General features: G+C 65.1%; 4 protein-coding genes across 12 annotated transcripts in view; 3 read left to right on the forward strand and 1 right to left on the reverse strand.

The window, feature by feature from the left end:
- The first annotated feature begins 1 nt into the window (after position 1).
- Positions 2-6,446, forward strand: SLC5A6 (solute carrier family 5 member 6). Of its 4 annotated transcripts, none has more exons than XM_056487583.1 (16): positions 2-90; positions 2,254-2,687; positions 3,380-3,445; positions 3,523-3,574; positions 3,649-3,716; positions 3,790-3,944; positions 4,109-4,249; positions 4,325-4,454; positions 4,523-4,611; positions 4,702-4,814; positions 4,896-4,963; positions 5,145-5,231; positions 5,308-5,510; positions 5,586-5,689; positions 5,757-5,878; positions 5,981-6,446. In XM_056487583.1, the coding sequence occupies exons 2-16, from the start codon at positions 2,358-2,360 to the stop codon at positions 6,134-6,136; spliced, it is 1,884 nt and encodes a 627-aa protein (XP_056343558.1). In that variant the 5' UTR covers positions 2-90; positions 2,254-2,357; the 3' UTR covers positions 6,137-6,446. The 4 variants fall into 4 exon arrangements, with proteins under 4 accessions (XP_056343558.1, XP_056343561.1, XP_056343559.1 ...); XM_056487586.1 differs by having other exon boundaries at positions 89-121; positions 5,332-5,510; XM_056487584.1 differs by lacking the exon at positions 2-90 and adding an exon at positions 631-1,062.
- Positions 6,447-7,547: 1,101 nt separating this feature from the next.
- The window catches only part of PREB (prolactin regulatory element binding), a 59,945-nt gene continuing 43,436 nt past the window's right edge, over positions 7,548-24,056 (forward strand). The window contains exons 1-9 of one of the 2 annotated variants that reach the window (XM_056488707.1): positions 7,548-7,713; positions 7,862-8,054; positions 9,175-9,398; positions 9,669-9,753; positions 9,828-9,948; positions 10,704-10,877; positions 10,945-11,017; positions 11,093-11,252; positions 11,343-11,462. In XM_056488707.1, the coding sequence (XP_056344682.1) occupies positions 7,579-7,713; positions 7,862-8,054; positions 9,175-9,398; positions 9,669-9,753; positions 9,828-9,948; positions 10,704-10,877; positions 10,945-11,017; positions 11,093-11,252; positions 11,343-11,437 (1,260 nt within the window). In that variant the 5' untranslated portion in view covers positions 7,548-7,578 and the 3' untranslated portion in view covers positions 11,438-11,462. Of the gene's footprint in view, positions 7,714-7,861; positions 8,055-9,174; positions 9,399-9,668; positions 9,754-9,820; positions 9,949-10,703; positions 10,878-10,944; positions 11,018-11,092; positions 11,253-11,342; positions 11,463-24,056 lie in introns of both variants that reach the window. The other variant, XM_056488706.1, reaches the window with a different exon arrangement.
- CGREF1 (cell growth regulator with EF-hand domain 1) lies at positions 12,131-14,146 on the forward strand. Of its 5 annotated transcripts, none has more exons than XM_056488716.1 (6): positions 12,131-12,174; positions 12,617-12,713; positions 12,961-13,020; positions 13,163-13,248; positions 13,330-13,451; positions 13,530-14,146. In XM_056488716.1, the coding sequence occupies exons 2-6, from the start codon at positions 12,649-12,651 to the stop codon at positions 13,974-13,976; spliced, it is 780 nt and encodes a 259-aa protein (XP_056344691.1). In that variant the 5' UTR covers positions 12,131-12,174; positions 12,617-12,648; the 3' UTR covers positions 13,977-14,146. The 5 variants fall into 5 exon arrangements, with proteins under 5 accessions (XP_056344691.1, XP_056344688.1, XP_056344692.1 ...); XM_056488713.1 differs by having other exon boundaries at positions 12,150-12,219; XM_056488717.1 differs by having other exon boundaries at positions 12,150-12,219; positions 13,178-13,248.
- On the reverse strand, positions 14,222-17,195 carry KHK (ketohexokinase). Its single transcript, XM_056488709.1, has 8 exons — positions 16,851-17,195; positions 16,660-16,776; positions 16,346-16,480; positions 15,821-15,893; positions 15,474-15,620; positions 14,731-14,819; positions 14,499-14,656; positions 14,222-14,394 (listed from the first exon to the last, which is right to left on the reverse strand). Exons 1-8 carry the CDS (start codon positions 16,964-16,966, stop codon positions 14,309-14,311), a joined length of 921 nt encoding a protein of 306 aa, XP_056344684.1. The 5' UTR covers positions 16,967-17,195; the 3' UTR covers positions 14,222-14,308.

A 24,056-nucleotide genomic window follows, 5' to 3' on the forward strand; every position in this document is an offset into this window, starting at 1 on the left:
TGCGGAAGCGGCGGCGGGAGCGGCCCCGCCTGCTCGCGGCGTCATCCCGGTGCGCCCCGGCTGCGGGCTCACATGGGGTGAACGCTGCCGGTGAGTGTCGCACCGGGACCGCCGGGACAAGGTCACACCCGCCACCGGCACCGGGGGCACCGCGGGCAACGGGGACCGGGGCGGGCACGCTCCCGGGGTGGGGGCGCCGGCGACACCGGGGACGGGGAGCAGAACCCCGGGATGGGGACAGCGGGGACGGGGAGCAGGGTCCTGTGTTAGGGACACCGCGAGCACCGGGGACACCGGGAAAGGGGAGTAGAGCCCCTCAGAGCCCCGGGGTGGGGACACCGGACAGCGGCGCCACGAGAGGGGTCCCGGAGAACAAGGGGGGACAAGGCGGGTGCGATGGAGCAGGAGGAGCGGGGACACGGGGGAAGGCAGGCTGAGGACAGCGGGGACAGGGACAGCATGGCCACCACGTGGGGACACGGGCACCCTAGGGCTGGGAGAGCGGCACTGGGGCTGGGGCTGCTGAGCTTTGCGGGGACATTCTGGGACATCTGGGTGAGGGGGCAGCAGGGCCTCAGTGCGGTGACCGGTCAGCAGGGCTTGGGATCAGCAGGTGATGGGGATGTGGGGACAGCAGGGCAGGAGGCAGCAGAGCCTCAGGGACACCGAGGGGTCGCTGGGGCGTGGGAGCCTTGGGCCGGGGCCATGCAGGAGGCTGGGGTTGTTGTGTGCCCGTTGGGGACACAGTGTAACCTCCCATGTTTAGTCTGGATGGGGGAATGACCTTGGACTCCGGCCGTGAGCTGCTGCACGTGGAGCCGTGTCCCGGTCAGGGACAGGCCAGCGCTGGTGGCAGCAGAGACTCTGCCCTCTCACCCCATTCCCCACCCAGACACTGCTGGCACTGCTGGTGCTGCAGAAAGCCGTGCTAGCTCAGCTGCCCCCGGCCCTGTGGCAGGCAGGCCCAGGCAGGCTGTGCCAGGGCTGCCAGGAGGGGCTCAGCCTAATCCCACCAAGCATTCCCCAGGCAAGCATTCCTCCAGGGATCATGATGGGATCACGGTGAGCTCTGTGCCACTTCCTATCTGCCATCCCCCCTCCAGGCTTGCCCTCCCTGTGGCCCTAGCATTGCCCTGCTGGGACAGAGGGGCCCCCGCAGCCTGCACCCCCTCCCAGGCTGGGAAAGGGGGACCCACAGCAGCACCTGCTGCTCCCAGCTCCCCACACCCGCTGTCCTCTGGATGGAGGGAGGCAGGGGCAGCCCAGCTGTCCCCTCCTGTTCCACTGTGGATGGGGCAGAGCACAGGGGGCTCTGGGGAGATCCCTGTGAGCAGGGTCAGGGTGCCAGAGCCAGTGGATGCTTAGGTGTCTGCTCCACCTGGCTGACACCCAGAACCCCTGAGGCTGCCAGCTCTCCCCTGTCCATTCCAGCCCCGTGTCCATCCCTGCCCTGTGGGATGTGTGGTGTGTGCGTGTGGTGTGCACAGCTTCTGCATTCTGGGACAAAGGTGTGGGGCTCCTCCTGTCCCCCCTGTCCAGTGCAGACTGAGCTCACTGCCCTCCTCAGCCCCATCCGCGTGTTCTGCAGGTGCAGGGGCTGCCGGTGGGGCTGATTCTGGTGCAGAGCAGCTGCCTCAGTGCTGGCTGTGCTGTGCTGGCCCCAGAGCATGGGGCTGCCATTAGAGCCAGGGCAATTATGCTGGGCTTGGCCAAGCTCTTGCACTGGGGGCAGTTCTGACAGGGCTGTGGGGTGCTGGAGTGGTTGGGCTGGATTGACTTTGGTGCTGGTGGGACCGGTGCTGCCGGGTTTGGTGGGGTTGTGCAATGCTGGGGTGGGTGGGCCAGGTTGTGTTTGGCTCGAGTGGGACTGGCACTGCAGGCTCGAGGCTGCTCAGCTCCGGGGGTGGTCGTGTTGGGCTTGGCTCAGGTGGGATTCGGGCTGTCCTGCACCGGAGGCAGCTGTGTTGGGTTTGGCCGGTTGTGCCGGACGTGGCGGTGCCGGTGCTGCCGGGGGGCCCGGGTGGGACTGTGGGACTGCTTTTGTAGCCATTGTCTTGCTGCCCTTTGAAGATTCTTCAATTTCCTTCAGCGGGGCAGGTGGGGCCGCCCAGGCGTGGCCAAGCCCGGCCCAGAAGGAGGAGGAGGAGGAGGAGGAGGGTCTGGCCGTTTTTTCCCCAGCTCTGGGTCCTTGAGGCTGGGACAGAGCGAGCGAAGGTCCCTGCAGCACTGACACGTCCCTCCTGCAGCTGCCAGGGCCCGGCTGATGCTGCTCAGGACGTGCTGCTGGGGTCAGGCGTGCCCATGAAGGCGGCAGGGCAGCTGGGCAGCGGCGGGGCAGCGGGACAGGGACGCTCAGCATGGAGTTCACGGCCATCGACTACAGCATCTTCGCCCTGCTGCTGGTGCTGTCCTCGGCCATCGGGCTGTTCTACGCGCTCACCGGCGGCCGGCAGCGCACGGTGCAGGAGTTCCTGCTAGCCAACCGTGACATGGGCTGCCTGCCCGTGGCGCTGTCCCTGCTGGCCTCCTTCCAGTCAGCTGTAGCCATCCTGGGCGTGCCAGCGGAGATCTTTCTCTTCGGCACCGAGTACTGGTTCCTTGGCTGCTCCTATTTCCTGGGGCTGCTCATCCCCGCGCACATCTTCATCCCCGTCTTCTACCGCCTGGGCATCACCAGCACCTATGAGGTGAGCAGGGGACACAGGGAGTGCAGGGGGCTCTGGGGATGGCAGAGGGACACGGGGAGTGCAGGGGGCTCTGGGGACAGCAGAGGGACACAGGGAGTGCAGGGGGCTCTGGGGATGGCAGAGGGACACGGGGAGTGCAGGGGGACACAGGGAGTGCAGGGGGCTCTGGGGATGGCAGAGGGACACGGGGAGTGCAGGGGGCTCTGGGGACAGCAGAGGGACACAGGGAGTGCAGGGGGCTCTGGGGACAGCAGAGGGACACGGGGAGTGCAGGGGGACACAGGGAGTGCAGGGGGCTCTGGGGATGGCAGAGGGACACAGGGAGTGCAGGGGGCTCTGGGGACAGCAGAGGGACACGGGGAGTGGAGGGGGCTCTGGGGATGGCAGGGGGACACAGGCAGTGCAGAGGGACATGGGGAGTGCAGGGGGCTCTGGGGATGGCAAAGGGACACAGGGAGTGCAGGGGGCTCTGGGGACAGCAGAGGGACACGGGGAGTGCAGGGGGCTCTGGGGATGGCAGAGGGACACGGGGAGTGCAGGGGGCTCTGGGGCTGGCAGGGGGACACGGGGAGTGGAGGGGGCTCTGGGGATGGCAGGGGGACACAGGCAGTGCAGAGGGACATGGGGAGTGCAGGGGGCTCTGGGGATCTCACAGGACCCTCACTCAGGCGCCCTGACCTCTCTCCTTGCAGTACCTGGAGCTGCGCTTCAACAAGACGGTGCGAATCTTCGGCACCGTCACCTTCATCTTCCAGATGGTCAGTGGGGCTGGGGCTGTGCGGGGTGCGGCGCTTGGGGCTTGGGCGTGGCTCAGCACTGCTCTCCCTGCCCGCAGGTCATTTACATGGGAGTGGTGCTCTACGCACCCGCGCTGGCCCTCAACGCAGGTATGGTGAGGAGAGGGGGGCCGTGCCAGGAGGGTGCTGCCCCTCACCCCATTAACGTCCTGTGCCGCTTGCAGTGACGGGCTTCGACCTGTGGAGCGCGGTGCTGACCATGGGGCTGGTCTGCACGCTCTACACTACGCTGGTGAGTCCCTGCTCTGCCCTGTGCCCCTGCCGCGCCCGGTGACCCCGTGGTGACGGCCGCCGTGTGTCCCCAGGGCGGGCTGAAGGCCGTCATCTGGACGGACGTGTTCCAGACGCTGGTGATGCTGGCGGGGCAGGTTGCCGTCATCGTGGTGGGCGCATGGCGGGTGGGGGGCATGGCCCGTGTCTGGCGTGTGGCTGAGCAGGAGGGCAAGATCTCCGGCATTGAGTGAGTGACCTCCTGGGACCCCCTGTCGTGTTGTGGGGACACTTAGGGCAGCCTGGGCGGGGGAGAGGGACCCCGGTGCGGTGTGGCAGTCCATCCCTCTTTCCCGTGGGGCGTGGGGTGCCAGTGAGGGCCTGTCACCGTGACCCCCCCGGTCCTCCCCGCAGCCTGGACCCCAACCCCCTGGAGCGTCACACCTTCTGGTCGCTGGCCGTGGGCGGGATCTTCATGATGCTGTCGCTGTACGGGGTGAACCAGGCGCAGGTGCAGCGCTACCTCAGCGCCCGCAGCGAGCGGCAGGCCAAGCTGTGAGTGGGGCTGGGGTCCCGCCGGGTGGGCCCCCGCCGCCGCCCACGCCTGACGCCGCACGCCGGCACCCACAGCTCCTGCTACGCCGTGTTCCCCTGCCAGCAGATCATGCTGTGCCTCAGCTGCCTCACCGGCCTCGTCATGTTCGTCTATGACCGGGAGCACCCGCTGGCGCCCGCCCGGCGCCCCAGCTCCTCCGACCAGGTGGGTTGAGACCTCCTCCCGCAGCGCGTGCCCTGCTGCCCCAGCCCTGCACTCACCTCCTGCCGCAGCTGGTGCTGTACTTCGTGATGGACGTGCTGCGGGACCTGCCGGGGCTGCCCGGGCTCTTCGTCGCCTGCCTCTTCAGCGGTGCCCTCAGGTGAGCGGGCAGCCCTGGGACGCCAGTTCAGGTGGCTCAGGTGGCTCAGGTGTCCTGGCCGAGCCCCCTCCTGCTCCCTCTCCTCCCCAGCACCATCTCCTCAGCCTTCAACTCGCTGGCCACGGTGACCATGGAGGACCTGGTGCGGCCGCACTTGCCCGGGCTGTCGGAGTCACGGGCCACGCTGCTCTCCAAGCTGCTGGGTGAGTGGGTGGGGGCAGTGGCAGGGCTGGCACGATGTGGGGGTCCCCAGCACCCCCATGACACCCCACTCCCCTCCCCAGCTCTCGGTTATGGGCTACTGTGCCTGGGGATGGCGTACGTGTCCTCCATGCTGGGACCTGTGCTGCAGGTAGGCTCGGGGCTGCAGGACCCCCGGCTCTGGCGCCCCAAATGGGGTGAAGGGAGCCCCGGCTCTGGTGCCCCAAATGGGGTGAGGGAGCCCCGGCTCTGGCACCCCAAATGGGGTGAGGGAGCCCCGGCTCTGGCACCCCCAGGGTGCAGGGCTGGTGCTGAAGGCCGTGTCCCCGCAGGCAGCCATCAGCATCTTCGGCATGGTGGGGGGCCCGCTCCTGGGGCTCTTCTGCCTCGGCATGTTCTTTCCCTGTGCCAACCCCACAGTGAGTGTCCCCCGGCCTGGGCAGTGTCCCCCAGCCCTCGTGGGTATGTGGGCGCCCTGAGCCCGGACGGGGGCAGTGCCTTCTGTGTCCCTTGTCACAGGGAGCCGTTGTGGGGCTGCTGGCCGGGCTGGCCATGGCCTTCTGGATCGGCATCGGCAGCTTCGTGCAGGGCGCAGCAGGGGCCAAGGGCACGGCCAACAGCACAGCACTCCCCCCTGTGGGCAACCTCAGCACCGTGCTGGCTACCACCCTGCTGCCCAGCACGGCAGCACCCCCGAGGTGAGGGGCACGGGGGCTCAGGGTGTGCGGGGGGCAGGTGCTGCTCCCCACACCTCCTGACCCCGTGTCCCCCAGCCCCACGGGGCTGCAGCGCTTCTACAGCCTGTCCTACATGTGGTACAGTGCCCACAACTCCACCACCGTCATCCTGGTGGGGGTCCTGGTCAGCCTGCTCACCGGTGAGTGTGGGGTGGCGGGGGGGGCCGCCCTGAGCCCCCCGCCCTCCTCACGGCCCCGTCCCCCCAGGCTCCATGCCGGCAGCGGCGCTGGACCCCCGCACCATCTCCCCGGTGGTGCCACGGCTGCTCTGCTGCCTGCCCCCCAAAATCCGGCACTGGTTCTGCTGCGGGGCGGCCGACCCTGCCCAGGTGAGGGACAGACTGCCAGCACCCCAGGGGAGGGGGACATGGGGTACCCCCTGCCCCTGCTGCCTCCCCTGTGCCTCCCCTGCCCCTGCTCTGTCCCCACAGGCCCCTGGCCATGCAGACACTGCAGAGAAGAGCAAGGGGGTGCCCAATGGCCTGGCCCCCCCCGGCCCCGACCGGCAGGAGGAGGAGGAGGAGGGACAGGGCTACATCCGCAACTCTGGTGCCCCCATCTGCTCCGTGCAGGAAACCTCTTTCTGATGCCCCAGCACGGGGGTCGTGGCCACCCCTGGGCGGGGAGCTCACAGCCTGGAGGGGCACCCACAGACAGGCGGGGAGCGCCCCACAGCAGCGGCTGGGGCTCTGGGGAGACGGCTGGGCTGCCCCTGGGGGCTCTGGGACCATGGCTGGGGGGTGCTGGAGCGGTGCCCCCTCTCCAGGCTGGGACCTTGTCTGGTTCCCCCGGCCCAGCCACGTGCCTTACACACTGCTCCAGGGCTGGGGCTGCCCCAGTACCCCCTGTCACCTGTCTTTGTATTTGGTGTCCCCCAATAAATGGTTCTGGAGCACAGGTGGTGGAGGGTCCCAAGGAACAATGCTGCTGTACCCGGGACCCCCAGCTGCCCCAGCACTGGGCTGTCCCTGCTGTCCCAGAAGGTCACACCAGGCAGTGGGTGGGGTGTCTCCACTGCCCCCCAAGAGCCCACAGGGTACACGAGAGCCCTGTCCCCAAACACCGGGCTATTCCCACCGTCCCCCAGCAGCCCACAGGTGCCCCATGTTTCCAGACATGGTGGGGTCCCCATGGAGTTACAGGACCGCTGTCTCCCCAAATATTGGGTGTCCCCACTGTCCCCCGGGAGCCGCCGTTTCCCCAGCACCGGGATGTCCCCACTGTCCCACGTGTCCCCGTTCCCCAGTACCGGGGTGTCCCCACTGTCCCACATGTCCCCGTTTCCCCAGTACCGGGGTGTCCCCATTGTCCCACATGTCCCCGTTTCCCCAGTACCGGGATGTCCCCACTGTCCCACATGTCCCCGTTTCCCCAGTACCGGGGTGTCCCCACTGTCCCACGTGTCCCCGTTTCCCCAGCACCGGGATGTCCCCATTGTCCCACATGTCCCCGTTTCCCCAGCACCGGGGTGTCCCCACTGTCCCACGTGTCCCCGTTTCCCAGTACCGGGGTGTCCCCATTGTCCCACGTGTCCCCGTTTCCCCAGCACCGGGGTGTCCCCACTGTCCCACATGTCCCCGTTTCCCCAGCACCGGGGTGTCCCCACTGTCCCACGTGTCCCCGTTTCCCAGTACCGGGGTGTCCCCATTGTCCCACGTGTCCCCGTTCCCCAGTACCGGGGTGTCCCCACTGTCCCACGGGTGTCCCCGTTTCCCCAGCACCGGGGTGTCCCCACTGTCCCACGGGAGTCCCCGTTTCCCCAGCACCGGGGTGTCCCCACTGTCCCACGTGTCCCCGTTTCCCAGTACCGGGGTGTCCCCATTGTCCCACGTGTCCCCGTTCCCCAGTACCGGGGTGTCCCCACTGTCCCACGTGTCCCCGTTCCCCAACACCGGGTTGTGCCCCGCCCCACGTGACCTCGTGGCCCCGCCCCTCGCCCCGCCCCCGCCCCGAGCCCCGCAGGGGTTACGGCTCACGTGACGTAACGGCGCGTGAGGTCATCACGGCGCGCTGACGTCACGCCGCTGTCATGGCGCCGCGGCGTCCCGCCGAGCTGTACCGGGCGCCGTTCCCGCTCTACACCGTCCGCCTGCACCCGCGGCGGCCGCTCGCCATCACCGCCGGCGGCGGAGGCGCCGCCAAGACCGGCATCCGCAATGGCGTGGTGCGGGGGAGCGGGGACGGGGCTGCGGGCGGAGAGGGGCGGCGGGGCTGAGGGGCTCGGCGGGGCCCGGTGTGCCTGAGGGAGCGGGGTGGGGTGTGCGGGCTGCGGAGAGGCGCGGCAGCCGTGACCGAGCCCTGCCGCCCCGCAGCACTTCCTGCAGCTGGAGCAGATCGGGGGGCAGCTCAGCGCCTCGCTGCTGCACTGCCACGACACCGAAACCCGCGCCACCATGACCATGGCGCTGGCCGGGGACGTGATTGCGGCCGGGCAGGACAACAGCTGCCACATCCTGCGCTTCAGCCTGCAGGAGCCCGAGGGGCCGGGCGCCGCCGGGAAAGACGGTGAGACAGCGCTTCGCCGGGAGTCGCTGTGAGGCACTTGTCCCCGGGGCTGTGGTGTGCTTTGGGGATGGCCCTGAATTCCCCTCCTGCCTGTCCTCAATTCCCCTCCTGCCTGCCCTGGGTGCTGTGGGGAGGAGCTGAAGGGTGTTTTGGGGATAAGGCATTCTGCGAACAGCCCTATGCTCGCTCTGGATCTCCCCTGTACCTGCCCTGAATCCCCCTGCCCTTGCCTGCCTTGGGTGCCACGGGGCAGGATGTGGGGGTCTGTGAGGTGGTTTGGGGATGGGGCACTGCCTTGAACCCCTGCCTGCCTGTCCTTAAGCTTCTCTGTGCTTGCCCTGAGTACCACGGCAAGCTTTGGGAATGGGGCACTGCCCTGTGCCCACCCCACCCCCAGATGCTATGGCCAGACTGTGGGGCCAGGGTACAGTTTGGACCTCCCATGCCCACCCTGCATCTTCCCCGTGCCTGCCCTGAGTGCTGGAGGGCAGGGAGTGGGGATGGGCATTGCCCTGACCCCCTCCATCCCTGTCGTGGACCTGCCCTGAACCCATCTCCCTGGGTGCCCTGGGGAGCTGTGGGGACTGGGCACTGTCCTGGAACCCCCTGGACACCCCCAGTGCCAGTCCTGGTGCTGTGGGGAGCTCTGGGGATGGAAGCACTGCCTTGTGCCTGCCCTGAACCCTCCCAGTGCCAGAGCTGGGTGCCATGGGGCTGTGCAGTGTTTGGGGACGGGCGCTGCCCCGTGCCCCGGTTCCAGCCGTGCCCGGTGCCAGCAGTGTCCTGGTAACAGCCGTGCCCGGTACCATCCTATCCCGGTGCCATTCGTGTCCAGTGCCAGCTGTGTCCTGGTGCTAGCTGTGTCCCAGTACCAGCTGTGTCCCAGTACCAGCATGCCCCGATGCTAGTTATGTCCCGGTACCGCCGTGCCCGGTGCCATACTGTCCCGGTGCTAGCTGTGTCCCAGTACCAGCTGTATCCCGATGCCAGTTGTGCCCCGGTGCCATCCTGTCCCGGTGCCATCCTGTCCCGGTGCCATGCTGTCCCGGTGCCAGCCTGTCCCTGTGCTAGCTGTGTGCCGGTGCCATCCTGTCCCGGTGCCAGCCTGTCCCGCCCGCAGGCAGCGGGGACAAGGGCGCACGGCGGCGGCGCGGCCCCGGCCCCGGCCCCGGGGGGGCTGCGGGCGGCGCGCAGAGCGGCGGGGCCCGCGAGGTGAGGGTGGAGAGCCTGCAGCGCGTGCGCACCGACTTCAGCCCCGACGCCCTGCAGAAGGCCGTGCGCTTCAGCGCCGACGGAGCCCTGCTCGCCACCGGCGGCGCCGACGGCTTCCTGCGCCTCTGGGAGGTGGGCACGGGGCCGGGGGCACGGGGGGACAGCAGGGCTGGGGTGGGGCAGGTGGGAGCAGAGGTGAGCAGGCACGGGGAGCTGGGGGGATGTGGGGGAGTGGATGTGGGCACGGTGGGCAGGGGGAGCTGGGACAGACAGCACACACTGGGCAGGGACAGCTGGCTCAGCAGCACCTGCAGTTACCCAGCACTGCTCCCCCCACACTTGCCTGGGGCTGTGGCAGGGCCTGGCCCATGCCCAGTGCCCACACCAGCTCTGCCCCTGCAGTTCCCCAGCATGAAGAAGACGTTGGAGTTCAAAGCCCACGATGGGGAGATTGAGGACATCGCACTGGGCCCTGACAACAAGGTGGGTGTCAGGTGGCTCCTCAGTTCCCTGGTCCTGCTGAGAGTGGCCTCAGACCCCTGTGCTGTGTGCAGCAGGTAGTGACGGCAGGGAGGGACTTCCAGTGCTGCGTGTGGCAGCAGGACCAGCTGGTGACAGGGCTGCGCTGGCACGAGAACCTGCCTGGCATCCCTGACAAGGCCTATCGCTACCAGGCCTGCCGGTGAGGGCTGGGGCTGGAGATGGAGCTGGGGGCAGATCAAGGGGCTGGGGATGGAGCTGGGGGGCAGATCAAGGGGCTGGGGTTGGGGCACTGGGACTGGGTGGGGGGACAGGGAGGGTCCTTGGGGCTGGGGCTAAGCTGTGGGGCTGTGGCCATGGTCATCAGGGCTGAGGCTGGGGAGAGGCCACTGGGGCTGGAAATGGGCCACCCCTGGCTGCTGCCAGTGCTCTGTCACTGTTCATGCTGGGTCTGTGGGAAGGGGTCACCTGCGTTCTCTTAACAGCTGTTCAGGAAGGGGGCTGGGGCCAGGGTTGTGTTGGGAGAGGTGGTGCTGAGGGGCTGCATCCCGTGTGCCCCGTGTTCCCCCATGCCCCGTGTTCCCCTGTGCCCCGTGTTCCCCCGTGCCCCGTGGGTCCCGTGCCCCGTGTTCCCCCGTGCCCTGTGGATCCCGTGCCCCGTGGATCCCATGCCCCGTGGATCCCATGCCCCGTGTTCCCCCATGCCCCGTGGATCCCATGCCCCGTGTTCCCTTGTGCCCCGTGGATCCCATGCCCCGTGTTCCCCCGTGCCCCGTGGATCCCATGCCCCGTGTTCCCCCGTGCCCCGTGGATCCCATGCCCTGTGGATCCCGCGCCCCGTGGATCCCATGCCCTGTGGATCCCGCGCCCCGTGGATCCCGTGCCCCGTGTACCCCGTACCCCGTGTTCCCCTGTGCCCCCTGGATCCCATGCCCCCGGCCCTCTCCCCTGCGGCAGGTTTGGCGCCGTGGAGGGCAGTGCCGGCGCTCTGCGGCTCTACACTGTGCAGGTGCCCCACAAGCGGGAGCGCCGCCCCCCGCCCTGCTACCTGACCAAGTGGGACGGGAAGAGCTTCCTGCCCCTGCTGACGCGGCCCTGCGGCTCCGAGGTGGTCTCCTGCCTCTCCATCAGGTAGCCCAGGGCCAGTGGGTACGGGGTGGGGGCCGTGGCAGCCCCCGCTCACTACCCTGCCCCGCAGTGATTCGGGCACCTTCCTGGGGCTGGGCACAGTGACGGGCTCGGTGGCCATCCACATTGCCTTCTCGCTGCAGGTGAGCTGGGGCAGGGGTGTGGGGCAGCCCTGCCGGCCCCAGACAGCCCCTCCCTCACCTGCTGTGTGCCCCCAGAGGCTGTACTACGTGAAGGAGGCCCACGGCATCGTGGTGACGGACGTGGCCTTCGTCCCCGAGAGCCGGCCGGGGCGGGAGCTGCTGGGGGGCCACGAGGCCGCGCTGCTCAGCGTGGCCGTGGACAGCCGCTGCAAGCTGCACCTGCTGCCCTCCCGCCGTACGTCGGGGGCTGCTGAGGGCTGGGCTTCCTCTGCTGCTCCCCTGGCCTGGGGGCTGCAGCCTCCTTTCACCCCCCTCTGTCCCACAGGCTCCCTCCCTGTCTGGCTGCTGCTGCTGCTCTGCGCCGGGCTCATCGTGGCCACCATCCTGCTGCTGCAGCTCGCCTTCCCGGGCTTCCTGTAGCCCCCTCACCCTGGAGGGGCCCCCTGGCACCAGGAGCGACCCCCCCAGCCTCCACCTTCCCCCCACAGACTGTGAAGGACATGAGGGACCAGCCCTGGCCCCGCTGTCCCCGCTGGTGTCGGGGAGCAGCCGCGGTCCGGGGAGCCGTGCAGGCGCCGTCCCTATGGGACTGTGCTGGCAGCAGAGCGGGGCTGGCCCCGGGACAGGGGGGCTCCTGGCCCAGGAGAAGAGGGTCCTGCTGGCCCCCCGCCCTGCTGCTGCCATTAAACTGGAGCATGAAGGCAGTGGTGTCCGCGTGTGCTGGGGAAGCGTGCCGGGGCTGGGGCATTGGTGTGTGCCCTCGGGGGCTGCCTGCGGCACGGGGCCCGGCTGCCCAGAGCCCCCCGGGCCAGCGGGGCCCGTGTGCGCCGGCACAGGCCCCCGGCAGTGCTGCTGCAGGGCCCGGGGGTCGGTGATGCCGGGCTGGCCGGCTGTGCCCAGGACTGTGGGGGTTTAGGGGGGTCCCACCCGCTGGTGTGACCCCGTTATGCTGTGCCCACGCCCACCAGTTTAGAGGGGCCGGGCCCCGGCTACCGCTGGCGCTGCCCGGGACGTGGGGCTGAATGCCGGCTCCCCGCGGGCTGGGCAGGGCAGGACCGGGGCGGGCGGGGCCGCTCCTGGCCCCGGTGGCGGGGCCGAGACGTGTCGGCTACGTGGCCCCGGGGCGGGGCAACCGACACGCGAGCGGGACTGGGGCAGTGGGTACCGGGGGGCACCGGTGGTACCGGGTTGGGCTGTGCTGGGTCAGTGAGTACCGGAGGACACCGGCGGTACCGGGTTGGGCTGTGCTGGGTCAGTGGGTACCGGGGTGCACCGGCGGTACCGGGTTGGGCTGTGCTGGGTCAGTGGGTACCGGGGTGCACCGGCGGTACCAGGTTGGGCTGTGCTGGGTCAGTGAGTACCGGAGGACACCGGCGATACCAGGTTGGGCTGTGCTGGGTCAGTGAGTACCGGAGGACACCGGCGGTACCGGGTTGGGCTGTGCTGGGTCAGTGGGTACCGTGGGGAGGCACTGGGTAGTCAGCGCCCACCGGTCCCACTCGCTCCGCGTTCCCAGCACAGCCCCTCGCCCCTCTCCCTGCCAGGTTCCCACGGGCCCTCTCACCGCCCCCCGACCCCGCTGCTCTCGTCCCGCCGCAGCCCGAGGCCGCGGGAGGAGGGAGCCGCCGGTGATGCTGATCCTGCTGCTGCTGCTGGGGCCAGCGGCCTGGGCCGCCCCCAGGGCGGGGACCAACAGGTACGGGGGGCACGGTGATGGCAGTGGAATGGGGGGTCACAGACAAGGGGAGGCAGAGATGTGGTGTTTCCATGGGTGCAGGGGCAGGTGGAGTACGAGGTGGCCACGGGAGGGGCAGGCACAGAGGTCCGAGGCTGCGCAGCGAGGGGCGGGACTCACGGATCTGCAGGAGCCGTGGCTGGGGGGGTTCAGGCTGAAGTGGGCAGCCCCCCAGGGACACGGGTAACCCCCTCTGTCTCTCGGCCAGGCCTGAGCCCGCCGTGGATCCGTATCCCGACCCGCTGAGCCCCGAGTCACCTGCTCTGCTGTGAGTCCTGCCATGGGGAGCCCCACAGATCCGGGACCCCAGCACAGCCAGGGCTGTGCACTGGGGCTGGGGGGGCACGGGCAGTGCCCAGCCGGCCGTGGGGCAAGGTGGGCCATGAGGCAGGTGCCTTTTCCCACCCCAGCCCTGCTCCCCCCAGGCTGCTGAGGAGCGCCGTGCGGAGCCTGGGGCCGCCCGAGCAGGACGTGGAGGCCATGACACGGGAGCAGGGTAAGGCACCGGGGGCTGAGGGGGGGCTGAGGGGCCGGTGGGGCCAGGGACCCCAGCCCCACAGCACCCCATGCCCCACAGCCCTGCTCTACCTCTTTGTGCTCCATGACCACGACCAGAGCAGGCGCCTGGATGGGCTGGAGCTGCTGCAGTTACTTGGCACGGTGCTGGCACAGGCTGGGGCGCAGCCAGACCCTGACATGGTGGGTCCCACAGGGATGGCTCCTCATGCCCCACTGAGCGCCTGGGCCGAGCCCTCACCCTGTTCCCCATCCCCATAGGTGGCTGCACTGGTGGACCAAGCCCTGGCAAGGCAGGACCTGAATGGGGATGGACTGCTGGACCCCTCTGAGCTGCTGGACCCCCCCGAGGTGCTCTTGCCTGGCCAGGACCAGGGACCCCCAGCACAACCCCCCCTAGAGCAGCAGGCAGGGGTTGGGGCTGTGCCTGGGGGGGGCACAGAGATGCCCAGGCAGGACCTGGGGTTGAGAAGCCCAGGACAGGAAGCCACTGAGGCTGGAGACCCTAAGAGCGGAGCCCCTGAGAATGGAGCCCCCAAGGTGGAATCCCTCCAGGTGGAATCTCCCGATGCTGAGGCCTTGGAGGCAGAAGTCATCCCTGAGGCCAAAGCCCCCAGTACTGATGCCACAGAGGAACAGGAAGCCCCGGAGGCTGAAGCCCCTGAGGAGCAGGAAGCCCCAGCCTGGAGGAACCATGGGGAGGGGTAGCAGTGGGATTCACAGCTGTGGGATGCAATGCCCTGGCTGCTCCCTGCCCTGCTCAGGCACAGAGTGGCAGGGAAATGCCCCATGGCCAGGCTGCCAGGGCCAAGGAGGGCTGGGGTCATGTGGTCTCCTCTGTAATGCATCGAATGGAGAAATAGAGGCACTGCTGGGGACCTTGGCTGTGTCAGTGCATCCCAGGGGCAGTGGGACCCCAGCCAGGCAAGGGGGGGAGACACAGGAGACAGCAGTGGTGCACATGGGGGTTTATTGGGGGGTTGCTGGGTGCAGTGGAGGTGTGGTGTGCCCGGGGCATGCAGAGGTCTCTAGGCACAAGCTCAGACAATGCCGTCGAAGCCCTGGATCCCGCATTTCCTGCCCGCGATCCGGCAGCCGAAGGTGAGGGCATCCTGCAGGCTCCTCCCTGGGGATGGGGCCCAGGATGAGATGTGGCCGTGCTGTGGCTGTGCCGTGGCCGTGCCAAACGGAGCCACAGCCGAGCTGCGGCCGTGCCATGTTTGTGCCCACCTTCTGCGAGCGCAAAGATGACGGCGGCATTGAAGGTGTCCCCGGCCCCCAGCGTGTCCACGAGGGTCTCTGGGGGGAAGGCGTCCGAGTGCACCAGCTGCCCGTCCGGCCCCATGGCATCGGCCCCCTCCTCAGCCCAGGCGCAGATCAGCGTGGCCCTGCGGGAGGGTGAGGTGGGTCTGGGGCACTCCGAGTGCCCCCGGCCCCCCAGCCCCGCTCAGGCAGCCCCTACCCCGGCTGGATGCGCCCCCGCAGTCCCTGCAGGGCCTCGGGGGCCGATTGGTACCCGAAGTGCCGGGCCAGGTCCTTGCTGATGAACACCTGTGGGAGAGGGGCTGGGGCGGGGGGCAGCCCCCGTACCCCCAGCCGGGTGGGATTAGACCTGTGCCCTGGTGGCATCCCCAGAGCTCGCCTGCACCCCTTGACCACACCCTGTGACCCAGCTGTGATCCCAGACCCTGCCTGCACCTCTAGATCCAAACCCCTCCCTGCACCCCCCGAGGTCTGACTGCCCCGGGCCAGGACCCCCAACTCGAGTTGGGCCAAGCCCCCCGCAGATCTGACCTCTCCCGTCCCGACCTCGCCCCCACCGCGGCCAAATGTGATCAGGACAGGCCATCAGGACAGGTAATAAGGACGGGTGATCAGAACGGGCCATCAGGACAGGTGATCAGAACGGATGATCAGGAGGGGCGATCAGGAAAGGTAATCAGAACGGATGATCAGGACAGGTGATCAGGAGGGGCGATCAGGAAAGGTGATCAGGACGGGTGATCAGGACCGGTGATCAGGAATAGGTAATAAGGACGGGTGATCAGGAGAGACGATCAGGACGTGTAATACGGACGGGTGATCAGAACTGGCCATCAGGACAGGTGATCAGGACGGATGATCAGACAGGTGATCAGGAGGGGCGATCAGGACAGGCGATCAGGACAGGCCATCCCGCCCCATGGCCCCGGCCCCGTTCCGCACCACGTGTCCCCGCCCCATCAGCGGCAGCAGCTCCTCCCGCGGCTTCTCCAGCTCCACCGAGATCCGGACCCGCCGCCCCGGCGCCGCCGCCCGGTTGTGCCGCTCCACCCGCTCCAGCATCGCGCCCTGCTCCGCCGCGTTCCGGGCCTGCGGACACGGGCACGGCTCCGGCATCACCGGGGCATCGCCAGTGCCGGGAGGCCCCTGGGCCCGGGGATGCTCCCGCACTGGGGATGTCCCGCAGACCGAGGGATTCCCTCCGGTCCTGGGCTCACCCACAGCCCGAGGGATTTTCCCCAGCGCTGGGGATCCCCCGGATCCTAGATCCCCCCGAGCCTCGGGCTCACCTCGAAGTGGATCCACTTGTACTGGGAGAGGTCGACCCGCTGGAAGTCGCGGGCTGTCACGTCAGGCAGGTTCCTGTGGGACGGAGGCCAGGTGGGCGATGGGGACCCTCGGCCTGGCACGCGGCGGGGTGCGGGGCAGGTCCAGGGGCCGTGGAGGGCCCCACGCCAGCGGGACAGAGGTCCCGGGGGAGGCAGAGCCCGAGTGAATCATTAATGACGGCATCGGTGGCCAGGCCGGGGGTCAGCCATGCCTAACAGCCGCTGACCCGTGGCACGGTGAGGGGCCAGGTTATCCCCGTGGGGCCGTGCCGGCTGTCCTGCGCTCCGGAGCCGTGTGGAGGCACCTCCACCGCTCCCGGCAGCGGCTCCGCAGGTGACAGCGCTGCAGGGACCCCCGGCCCTGACGGCGAGTGCGGGATTACGGCGAGTGGCCCCAGCTGGCACTCGGTAGCCCCGGCAGGCAGCGGGAGGGACCTTTGCAGCCGAGCCGGCACAGCCCAGCGCTGCAGCGGGCTCGGGGCTTACGTGTCGTGCAGGACGATGGTGCGGGAGCCGCTGCGGGCGTTGACGAGGCAGCAGGCGCAGGGCACCTCTCCGCGGGGCTGCCAGGCCACGTGCGCCGTGTCCACTCCCCGGCGCTGGAAATCCGCCGCGATGAAGCTTTGGGGGACAGAGAGCGGCGTGAGGGGCGCCACGGGAGCGGCGGGGGCTGCTGGCGGCGGCGGAGGCGGGCGGGCAACCGGGCAGGCACCGCCGAGGGTCCAAGGGCCGAAGAAGCGTCAGGGCGGGTCGGGCCGGTCGGTGTCCCGCCGGCGGGGGGGTCCCCGCACCCCACTTACTCAGCGGCGGGGCCGGGGGCCAGCGAGCCCATGAAGGCGCAGGGCGCTCCCAGCAGCGCCAGCACCGTGCAGGAGTTGGAGGCGTTCCCGCCCCGCTGCCACCGCTGGGACAGGCACCTGCGGGGGACAGAGGCTGCGGTGGGCGCCGGGCCGGTTTGGGGACACCGGAGCAGCCCCCCCGTGTCCGGTACCTGGTGTCGGAGTCCTCGGCTGGGAAAGCCTCCACGACGCTGATGATGTCCAGGCACACCAGCCCCACGCACATGATCCGCCGCTTCTCCGCTGCGCCGCCCGCCGCTGCCGCCATCCCGGGCCGCTGGGTGCCGGACCGGGACCGAGAACGGGACCAGAACGGGGACCGGGACAGGGACCGGGACCCAGAACGGGACCCAGAACGGGAACGGGACCGGGACCGGGACCCAGAACGGGACCCAGAACGGGACCGGGACTGGGACCAGGGCAGGGTCAGAACCCACCGGGCACGGGCTGAGCCTTGGCCCCGCCCCCTCGCTCGCCCCGCCGCCAATCAGCGCCCGCCGCCGGGCCGGGCCCTCGGGGGCGTGGCCATGAGGGACGGCCCGGCCACGCCCCCCGCGGGGCGCGCGACTCGGGGACACACGGACACATGGACACACGGACAGGAGGACATGGACACACAGGGACACACAGGCATATGGACACACGGACATGGACACACAGGGACACAGGAACATGGACACACACGGACACAAGGACACACGGACAGGCGGACATGGACACATGGACACACAGGGACACACAGGCATATGGACACACGGACACGGACACACAGGGACACAGGAACATGGACACACACGGACACATGGACGCACGGACATGGACACACGGACATACCGGGACACGGACACACAGGGACACAGGGACATGGACACGCATGGACACATGGACACACGGATACACATGGATATGGACACACTGACATGGACACACACGGACACATGGACATACAGGGACATGGACACACGGACACACACGGACATGGACACACAGACACACATGGATATGGACACATGGACATACAGGGACACGGGGACGGGGAGACACGGGGACACATATGGACATGGACACACACGGACACACACGGACACATGGACACACGGACACACATGGACACACACGGACACACATGGACACACACGGACACCCAGGGACACAGAGGTGCACAGACACATGCCACCCCCCACGACACACGGACCAGGACAGACGGACACCGCCGCTGGGCGCGTTCAGTGCCGGCAGCTCGGGGGCAGCTCCGGGCCGAGCGGCCGGTGGGAGCCCCGAGGAGGGGCCGGGGCTGCCGACCCTGGGCACGAGGAAAGGGCTGGGGACCGGTGGCCGGGCTGGGGACCCGTGGCCGGGCTGGGGACCCGTGGCCGGGCTGGGGACCCGTGACCCAGGCTGGGGACCCGTGGCCGGGCTGGGGACACTCGGGGACAGCGGGGTGAGAGCCCACAGGGTCCCTGCTTTGGGGTCCATCCTTGGAGGCACAGCTCGAGCTGTTAATTAGTTATTCCATTAGCGAGCCACGATTAAATTAATTTAATTAATCATTAATTTAAGCCTGAGGCTGCGCTGGGAGCCCCGGGCCGGGCCGGGGGGCGGCTGTTCTGCCTGGGAAGGGCGGGCGGTGCAGCTGCCGGGGCTTTGCTCCCAGCTCCCAGGTGAGGCTGCCCGAGTGCTCCTCAGGAGTTTCGGTGGCAGTTTGGTGACCCGGTGTGACACTGTCACCCCTTCAGACCCTCCCTGCTCCAAGCACCCGCCCGCCAGCTCTGGGTCAGCTCACCTGGATTTTCGGAGCCCAGTGTGAGTGTTAAAATTCCTGGAGCAGATTCCATGACAGTGATCAGGGTCTGTGGCTAAATTGCTCCAAATCTGCCTGCGGGTGCAGCGTTTTGTACCCTCGGGAAATTCCTGCTGTGGTTCGAGCGCCGATGCACGGCCCCAGCAGCCGGGGGGGAACCTGGGGATCGGGGGTCCCATCCGAGGTGGGCAGGGGGCTGGGGGGGCCATAAAGGGGCACGGGAGGGTTTGGGGGGCACGGAGCCATCTGGGCTCCTGTGAGATCACAGGAGGCTGAAGTTAAAAGGGGTTTTGGGACTGTTTTTAGTGTATCCAACACAGCAAGGGGATGGTTTGGTTTGGGATGATTTGAGGCTTCACTGATCTAGGGGAGAGAGAAAAGTTTGATGGCAGAGTTGTTGAGGTATTTTAGAAGATTAAGAGAGAGATTGTGTGAAATCCTGAGCTCCACCATGTGCTGCAGAGTGTTTAATGCCTGGTCATTCCCTTAAGGCACCTGAAGCGTTCCTCCACAGGTACCAGAGGCAGTCGGTGCCCAGACACACACGGGCGCTGATCACTCTGGTGGCTGCTGTGTGCCCATGGGATCTCCCCAAAAAAGGAATTCGGGGAGCTCTGCATCCAGAGGGACTCATTGTACTCTTTGTACCTGTCAGAATGGGTTGTTGGGGTGTAAAGCTGAAATCCTACACCAGGTTCTCCAGAGGGCAAGTGTCAGCTGAAACTGCTTTACTTTTGTATTTCAGATTCCTGTGCAGTGGTGCTTGCAATGGTGGTTATTCTGTGTGTGTTTCCAAAAACTATTTCTAAAAGTAATTTTCTAAATTTCTATTCGGTGAGAGGACAGTGAATGTGCACGTAATATCTGAATATTTTTTTCATGGTGAGGAGAACTTGTGGTGGTTCTTGAGGAATTGCTGTGCTCTGTCCATGGCTGAAGGCATCACTTCTGCCCGGGTTGCTGCTCCGGCACAGCATCAGGAAACTGTTTCCATTTTAAATCAATGTTATTTATATTAACTTGGGGGAAACTGTTTCATGTCCTTCACAGAGGATGGTCCAGAGTCCTCCCCGAGCAGGAAAGAGGTTCTATTGCCTGATGATTTGTCTGGCCCCTTTATGGAGGAGGGAAGGAAACCCTATGATACTTAATAAATAAATAAATAAATAAATAAATAAATAAATAAATAAATAAATAAATAAAAAGAAAAAATTAAAAAAAAAAAAAAAAAAAAGAAAATGCTTTTAAAGTTCTGCTGTAGTTTTTTGGTTGGTTGGAGGTACAACCCCTTGAATCTGCAGAGAATTTTGGCTCTTAATAGACTGGTGCACAAGGTACCAAGGTACAAAATTCCTGCATTGGGCTCTGGGGAGCTGGCTCCTGTTCTTGGGAAATGGGGCTGAGGTGCCCTGAGAACAGGGAGCAGCTGCATCTCCACCCACACCTCAGCTGGGCCAGGAGGAAAGGGAAATAAATATTTGAGCTTCATGTTTGGAAGGGGCAATGAATGACGGAGCCAGAGAGAACAGAATGGAGCTCCCGTGTCCAAAAAACACGCAGGAGGTGTGGGACTTTGCTGGCCGTGGATTCCTGGGCTGGAAGAACTGACTGGGGCAGCCAAGGAGCAGGGCAGGGGCAGAGCCCTCCCAGCACCCAGAGAACCGGGGCTTTGACACAGCTGGGAACAGGAAAGTGACTCAGCATCAGGTGCTTGGGCCGCTTTTTGCGGGGGTGAGGAGCATCAGGGATGCTCTGGGATGAGCATCTGGATTGTCACATCCACAGGGACAAGGTGCTGTGGGCTCTGATCTGAATAAAGGCCAGGTCTGACAGCCCTGAGCTGTGTATGGGAGGGACAGCTCAGCAGAGAACAGAGATGAGGGGAGACTTAGAGACAACTCGAAATGGTGATGGGCTACGAACAACTGGGGGAAAGTCAATTCTGCCAAAGAATATTTAGTCATTTATACTGCCTCAAAAAAAAAAAAAAAAAAAAAAAAATCACAAAGGGCTGCCCAACCTGCCAGAAGTTTTCAATTTGCAGACTAAGCTTGGAGTCAGAGGGAAGCCTTGGGGCTGCTTCCCTTTCCAGCGTGTGGGAGGATGCTCTGCTCTGCTCAGTGAGCTGTAAGCTGCCCTCAGACATGTGACAGGCAGTCGTGTCACTTCACACTGTAAAAGTCCACTCCAGCCTCAGATGGTTGGTTCTCCTGACATATTCCTGCTTGGAGTGTGTGTTGAATTTTACTCCCTTGAGAAGCAGATATCCTCCAAGGATGCTCCCTGGGTATTTAAGAGAGACCTGCCCACCTGGTGTGGTGAGTTACATCAATCTCTGCTTAATAATTGTTTCTTTTTGCCTGCTTTGTGTAATTGCTTTAATATAATTGCTTTGCTATAGTGATCTGGACTATACTAGGCACTACTAAGTAGTTATGGCTTTTATTGATTAAGATCTTTCATCTAATAATTTGTCATAATAAAAAATCATTTTACACAAATACAGCTGCTTTGCAGTCTTTAATCCCATGGCACAAAGTTACTCCAACTGTTGAGAATCTGAGGCTAAGCTGGGTCCAGCCTCGCAGGGCTCCTCTCTGAGGAGGGGTTTAGGAAGCCAGGGCTCCCCTCTGCCCCTCAACAGCAGAGCTTCTCTAATAAACTTCATCTGAAGCTCCCACTCCCACCCGTGAGGAGCTGTGCAGAGGCTCTGGGAATGTTCCCTGTGCTGGGAGCGTTTCCTGACAGCAGCAGAGCAGTGATCACACCAGGCAGGACTCAGCAGGAGCAGGAAAAGCCTGGCTAAAGGAAGGACACCTGGAGAGGGGCTCCAGGCAGAGGGATCAGGCAGAGGGGACTGTAACTGATGAGCTGTGCCAGTCTCTGGGACAGGGAGACCCTTCAGGAGGGACCTTGGCACTGCCAGGAGCTTGTCCCAGCTGGGAGCAGCACTGCCTGGCCCAGCACGTGAACAAGCAGTGAATGATCAAAGAGTTGGCACTAAATGACTTTTGTGAATCCTTTGTGGTTTGAAGTCGATGATCATGTCTGCCCCATCCCAGTCCTGTTCTGTTTGGTACCTGCAGTGATGCTCTGGAGACACAGCAGGAGCCAGTGGCCCCAGACCTGCCCCTGCTCAGCCTGGGGGGGGTGAGAGCCCAGGGCTCCCTTGTTCTGGGTCCCCTCAGAGGCACCAGCTCAGGCTATTATTGTGTTACTCATTACTGCACCAAGATTAAATTATTTTAAGCACTGGGACATCTGAGGCTCTGTGATGGGAACCTGGACTGAGCCAGTGAGGGGGACTGGTCTGACTGGGGAAATGTGGAGGGTGCAGCTGCAGCTGAGGTGGGGCAGGTGTGACTGAGGCCAGAGAGGCTCCAGGATGCTGGGACGGGGAAGTTCCTCTGACACAGACACACAGACACACAGACACACAGACATGTGGACATGCACACACAGGATGGGCCATTTCAGGTGCCTGGAGCAGCCTGTTCAGTGCAAGGAGCTCCTGCCCGTGGCAGGGGGTGGAACAAGATGAGCTTTAAGGTCCCTTCCAACCCAAATCACTCAGTGATTGATGAAATCCCAGGGGTTTCTTTGTCTGGGTCCCTGTTTTGAGGCACGAGGTGCTGTGATTGATCTGTGCCAATAAATCTGATGGACAGCAGAGCCTTGTGCCAGAGCTGCCTTTGATACCCCCATGGCAGGACTCCCTGTATGCCCAGGCACAAACTGTTGTTAATCTCAGTTTAGAGGAGGAAAAGCACTGTGCCCTCTCTTGGAACTGTGATGCTCTCGGTGTTTGGGCATTTTCTCTGCAGTTGCCATCACGGTGCCTCTGCAGCACAGGAGTGAGACTGGAAATCTTGGAGTGCAGCTCTGGAATGCCCAGCACTGATCCCACGGCTCCCTGCTGCCCCCAGCCCTGTGCCCAGGTCAGGCTGTGCTGGGGGTGCCTGGCTCCCAGGAATGTCCAACATTCCAACCTGTGCTTTTAGCTTCACTCCATCACTCTGTCCCAGTTCCCCCAGGAATGGCAATGTCAGTGATCCCAAGTGGGACATCCCTGCACACCTGGGCTCCCCCCATCCTCAGGTACATGTTATCCCTAATGAATTATCAGGGATAATTGGGACTCCCCAGGTTATCTGCACATGCAGCTGATCTTCCCCTCCTCAGTGGGTTCATTGTCCATCTCACTTTCTGGAAACATTCATGGATAATAAAGGTTAATGGATAATGGATAAAGGATAAAGGACAATCCTCCTCAGCTGCCTCAGCCCCATCCTACCCTGCCAAAAGGAGCCTGCAGGACTCCACAGCACTGCTCTGCCCATCCCCAGACCCTGGGGGGGATCAACCTTCCAGTCACCATGAGAATGATCCAGTCTAGGACAGGCAGGTCAGAGCAGCCCCGTGGCACTGGAAGGGCACAGAGCACCCAGAGCAGCTGAGGGAGCTGGGAAGGGGCTGGAGCCCCAGGAGAGGCTGAGGGAGCTGGGAAAGGGGCTCAGCCTGGAGAAAAGGAGCCTCAGGGGGACCCTGTGGCTCTGCACAACTCCCTGCCAGGAGGGGACAGCCAGGGGGGGTCGGGCTGTGCTGCCAGGGAACAGGGACAGGACAAGGGGAAATGGGCTCAGGCTGGGCCAGGGCAGGCTCAGGGTGGATATTGGGAACAATTCCTGCCTGGAAAGGCCCAGGGCAGGGCTGGATCCCCATCCCTAGGGGAATTTAAAAGCCCTGTGGCTGGGGACAGGGGTCAGTGGTGGCCTGGGCAGTGCTGGGGGAATGCTCAGGAACACTCAGTGATGTCAGGGGGCTTTTCCAGTCTTAATGACTCTGTGATTCTAGGAAGTTTAGGAAGGCTCTCACACCCATTTTCCTTATAAAACACTCAATTCTCATGGCTAGGAGGACTGTGATCCTTCCAAGACTGGTAAATCTTAGAAAGTCACCAGCAGGAAACTCTCCTTCCCTTTGCACCCCACGGGCTGGGAGGGGCCAGGGCTGACACTGCCCAGGGATGATCCCAGGATGGGACAAGAATCTTCCAAGTGGACACAGTGGAGAGACAACACAGAAAGACTGAGCCTTTCCTAGTTTTCAATTCCCTCCTCTCCAAGAGTTTCTGTCATGGCTCTGGATCTCCACCTTCTGCTGACAATGGGAATGCCATCCCAGAGAAACAACTTCCCAAAGATTCTGCTCACGTTGGGATTTGCTGCCCTAGAGCAGGACAGACTGAGAGCCTGGCTGTGCAGGGCCAGAGTGGATGGCTGTGAGTAGGGATCCCACTGATCCTAAACGATAAAAGGGGATCCAGAGGAGCCCCGGAGCTGCTGCAGGGCTGGAGCCCCTCTGCTCTGGAGCCAGCCTGGCAGAGCTGGGGGTGCTCAGTGGAGAGGAGAAGGGTCCAGGGAGAGCTCAGAGCCCCTGGCAGGGCCTGAAGGGGCTGCAGGAGAGCTGGAGAGGGACTGGGGACAAGGATGGAGGGACAGGAGCCAGGGAATGGCTCCCACTGCCAGAGGGCAGGGCTGGGTGGGATCCTGGGCAG

The sequence above is a fragment of the Oenanthe melanoleuca genome, chromosome 3 (assembly GCF_029582105.1).
Source record: "Oenanthe melanoleuca isolate GR-GAL-2019-014 chromosome 3, OMel1.0, whole genome shotgun sequence".
Lineage (NCBI taxonomy): Eukaryota > Metazoa > Chordata > Aves > Passeriformes > Muscicapidae > Oenanthe > Oenanthe melanoleuca.

Excerpts from the sequence above, each read along its gene's own strand:
- SLC5A6 (XM_056487583.1), top strand. The coding sequence starts at position 2,358 with ATGGAGTTCACGGCCATCGACTACAGCATCTTCGCCCTGCTGCTGGTG. Across the intron at positions 3,717-3,789 it reads GCACGCTCTACACTACGCTG|GGCGGGCTGAAGGCCGTCAT; the intron begins GTGAGTCCCTGC and ends GTGTGTCCCCAG. Across the intron at positions 4,250-4,324 it reads AGCGAGCGGCAGGCCAAGCT|CTCCTGCTACGCCGTGTTCC; the intron begins GTGAGTGGGGCT and ends CGGCACCCACAG.
- CGREF1 (XM_056488716.1), top strand. The coding sequence starts at position 12,649 with ATGCTGATCCTGCTGCTGCTGCTGGGGCCAGCGGCCTGGGCCGCCCCC. Across the intron at positions 12,714-12,960 it reads CCCAGGGCGGGGACCAACAG|GCCTGAGCCCGCCGTGGATC; the intron begins GTACGGGGGGCA and ends TCTCTCGGCCAG. Across the intron at positions 13,249-13,329 it reads GGCCATGACACGGGAGCAGG|CCCTGCTCTACCTCTTTGTG; the intron begins GTAAGGCACCGG and ends CATGCCCCACAG.
- KHK (XM_056488709.1), bottom strand. The coding sequence starts at position 16,966 with ATGGCGGCAGCGGCGGGCGGCGCAGCGGAGAAGCGGCGGATCATGTGC. Across the intron at positions 16,481-16,659 it reads GCCCCCGGCCCCGCCGCTGA|CTTCATCGCGGCGGATTTCC; the intron begins GTAAGTGGGGTG and ends TGTCCCCCAAAG. Across the intron at positions 14,657-14,730 it reads CGGGGGCGCATCCAGCCGGG|GGCCACGCTGATCTGCGCCT; the intron begins GTAGGGGCTGCC and ends ACCCTCCCGCAG.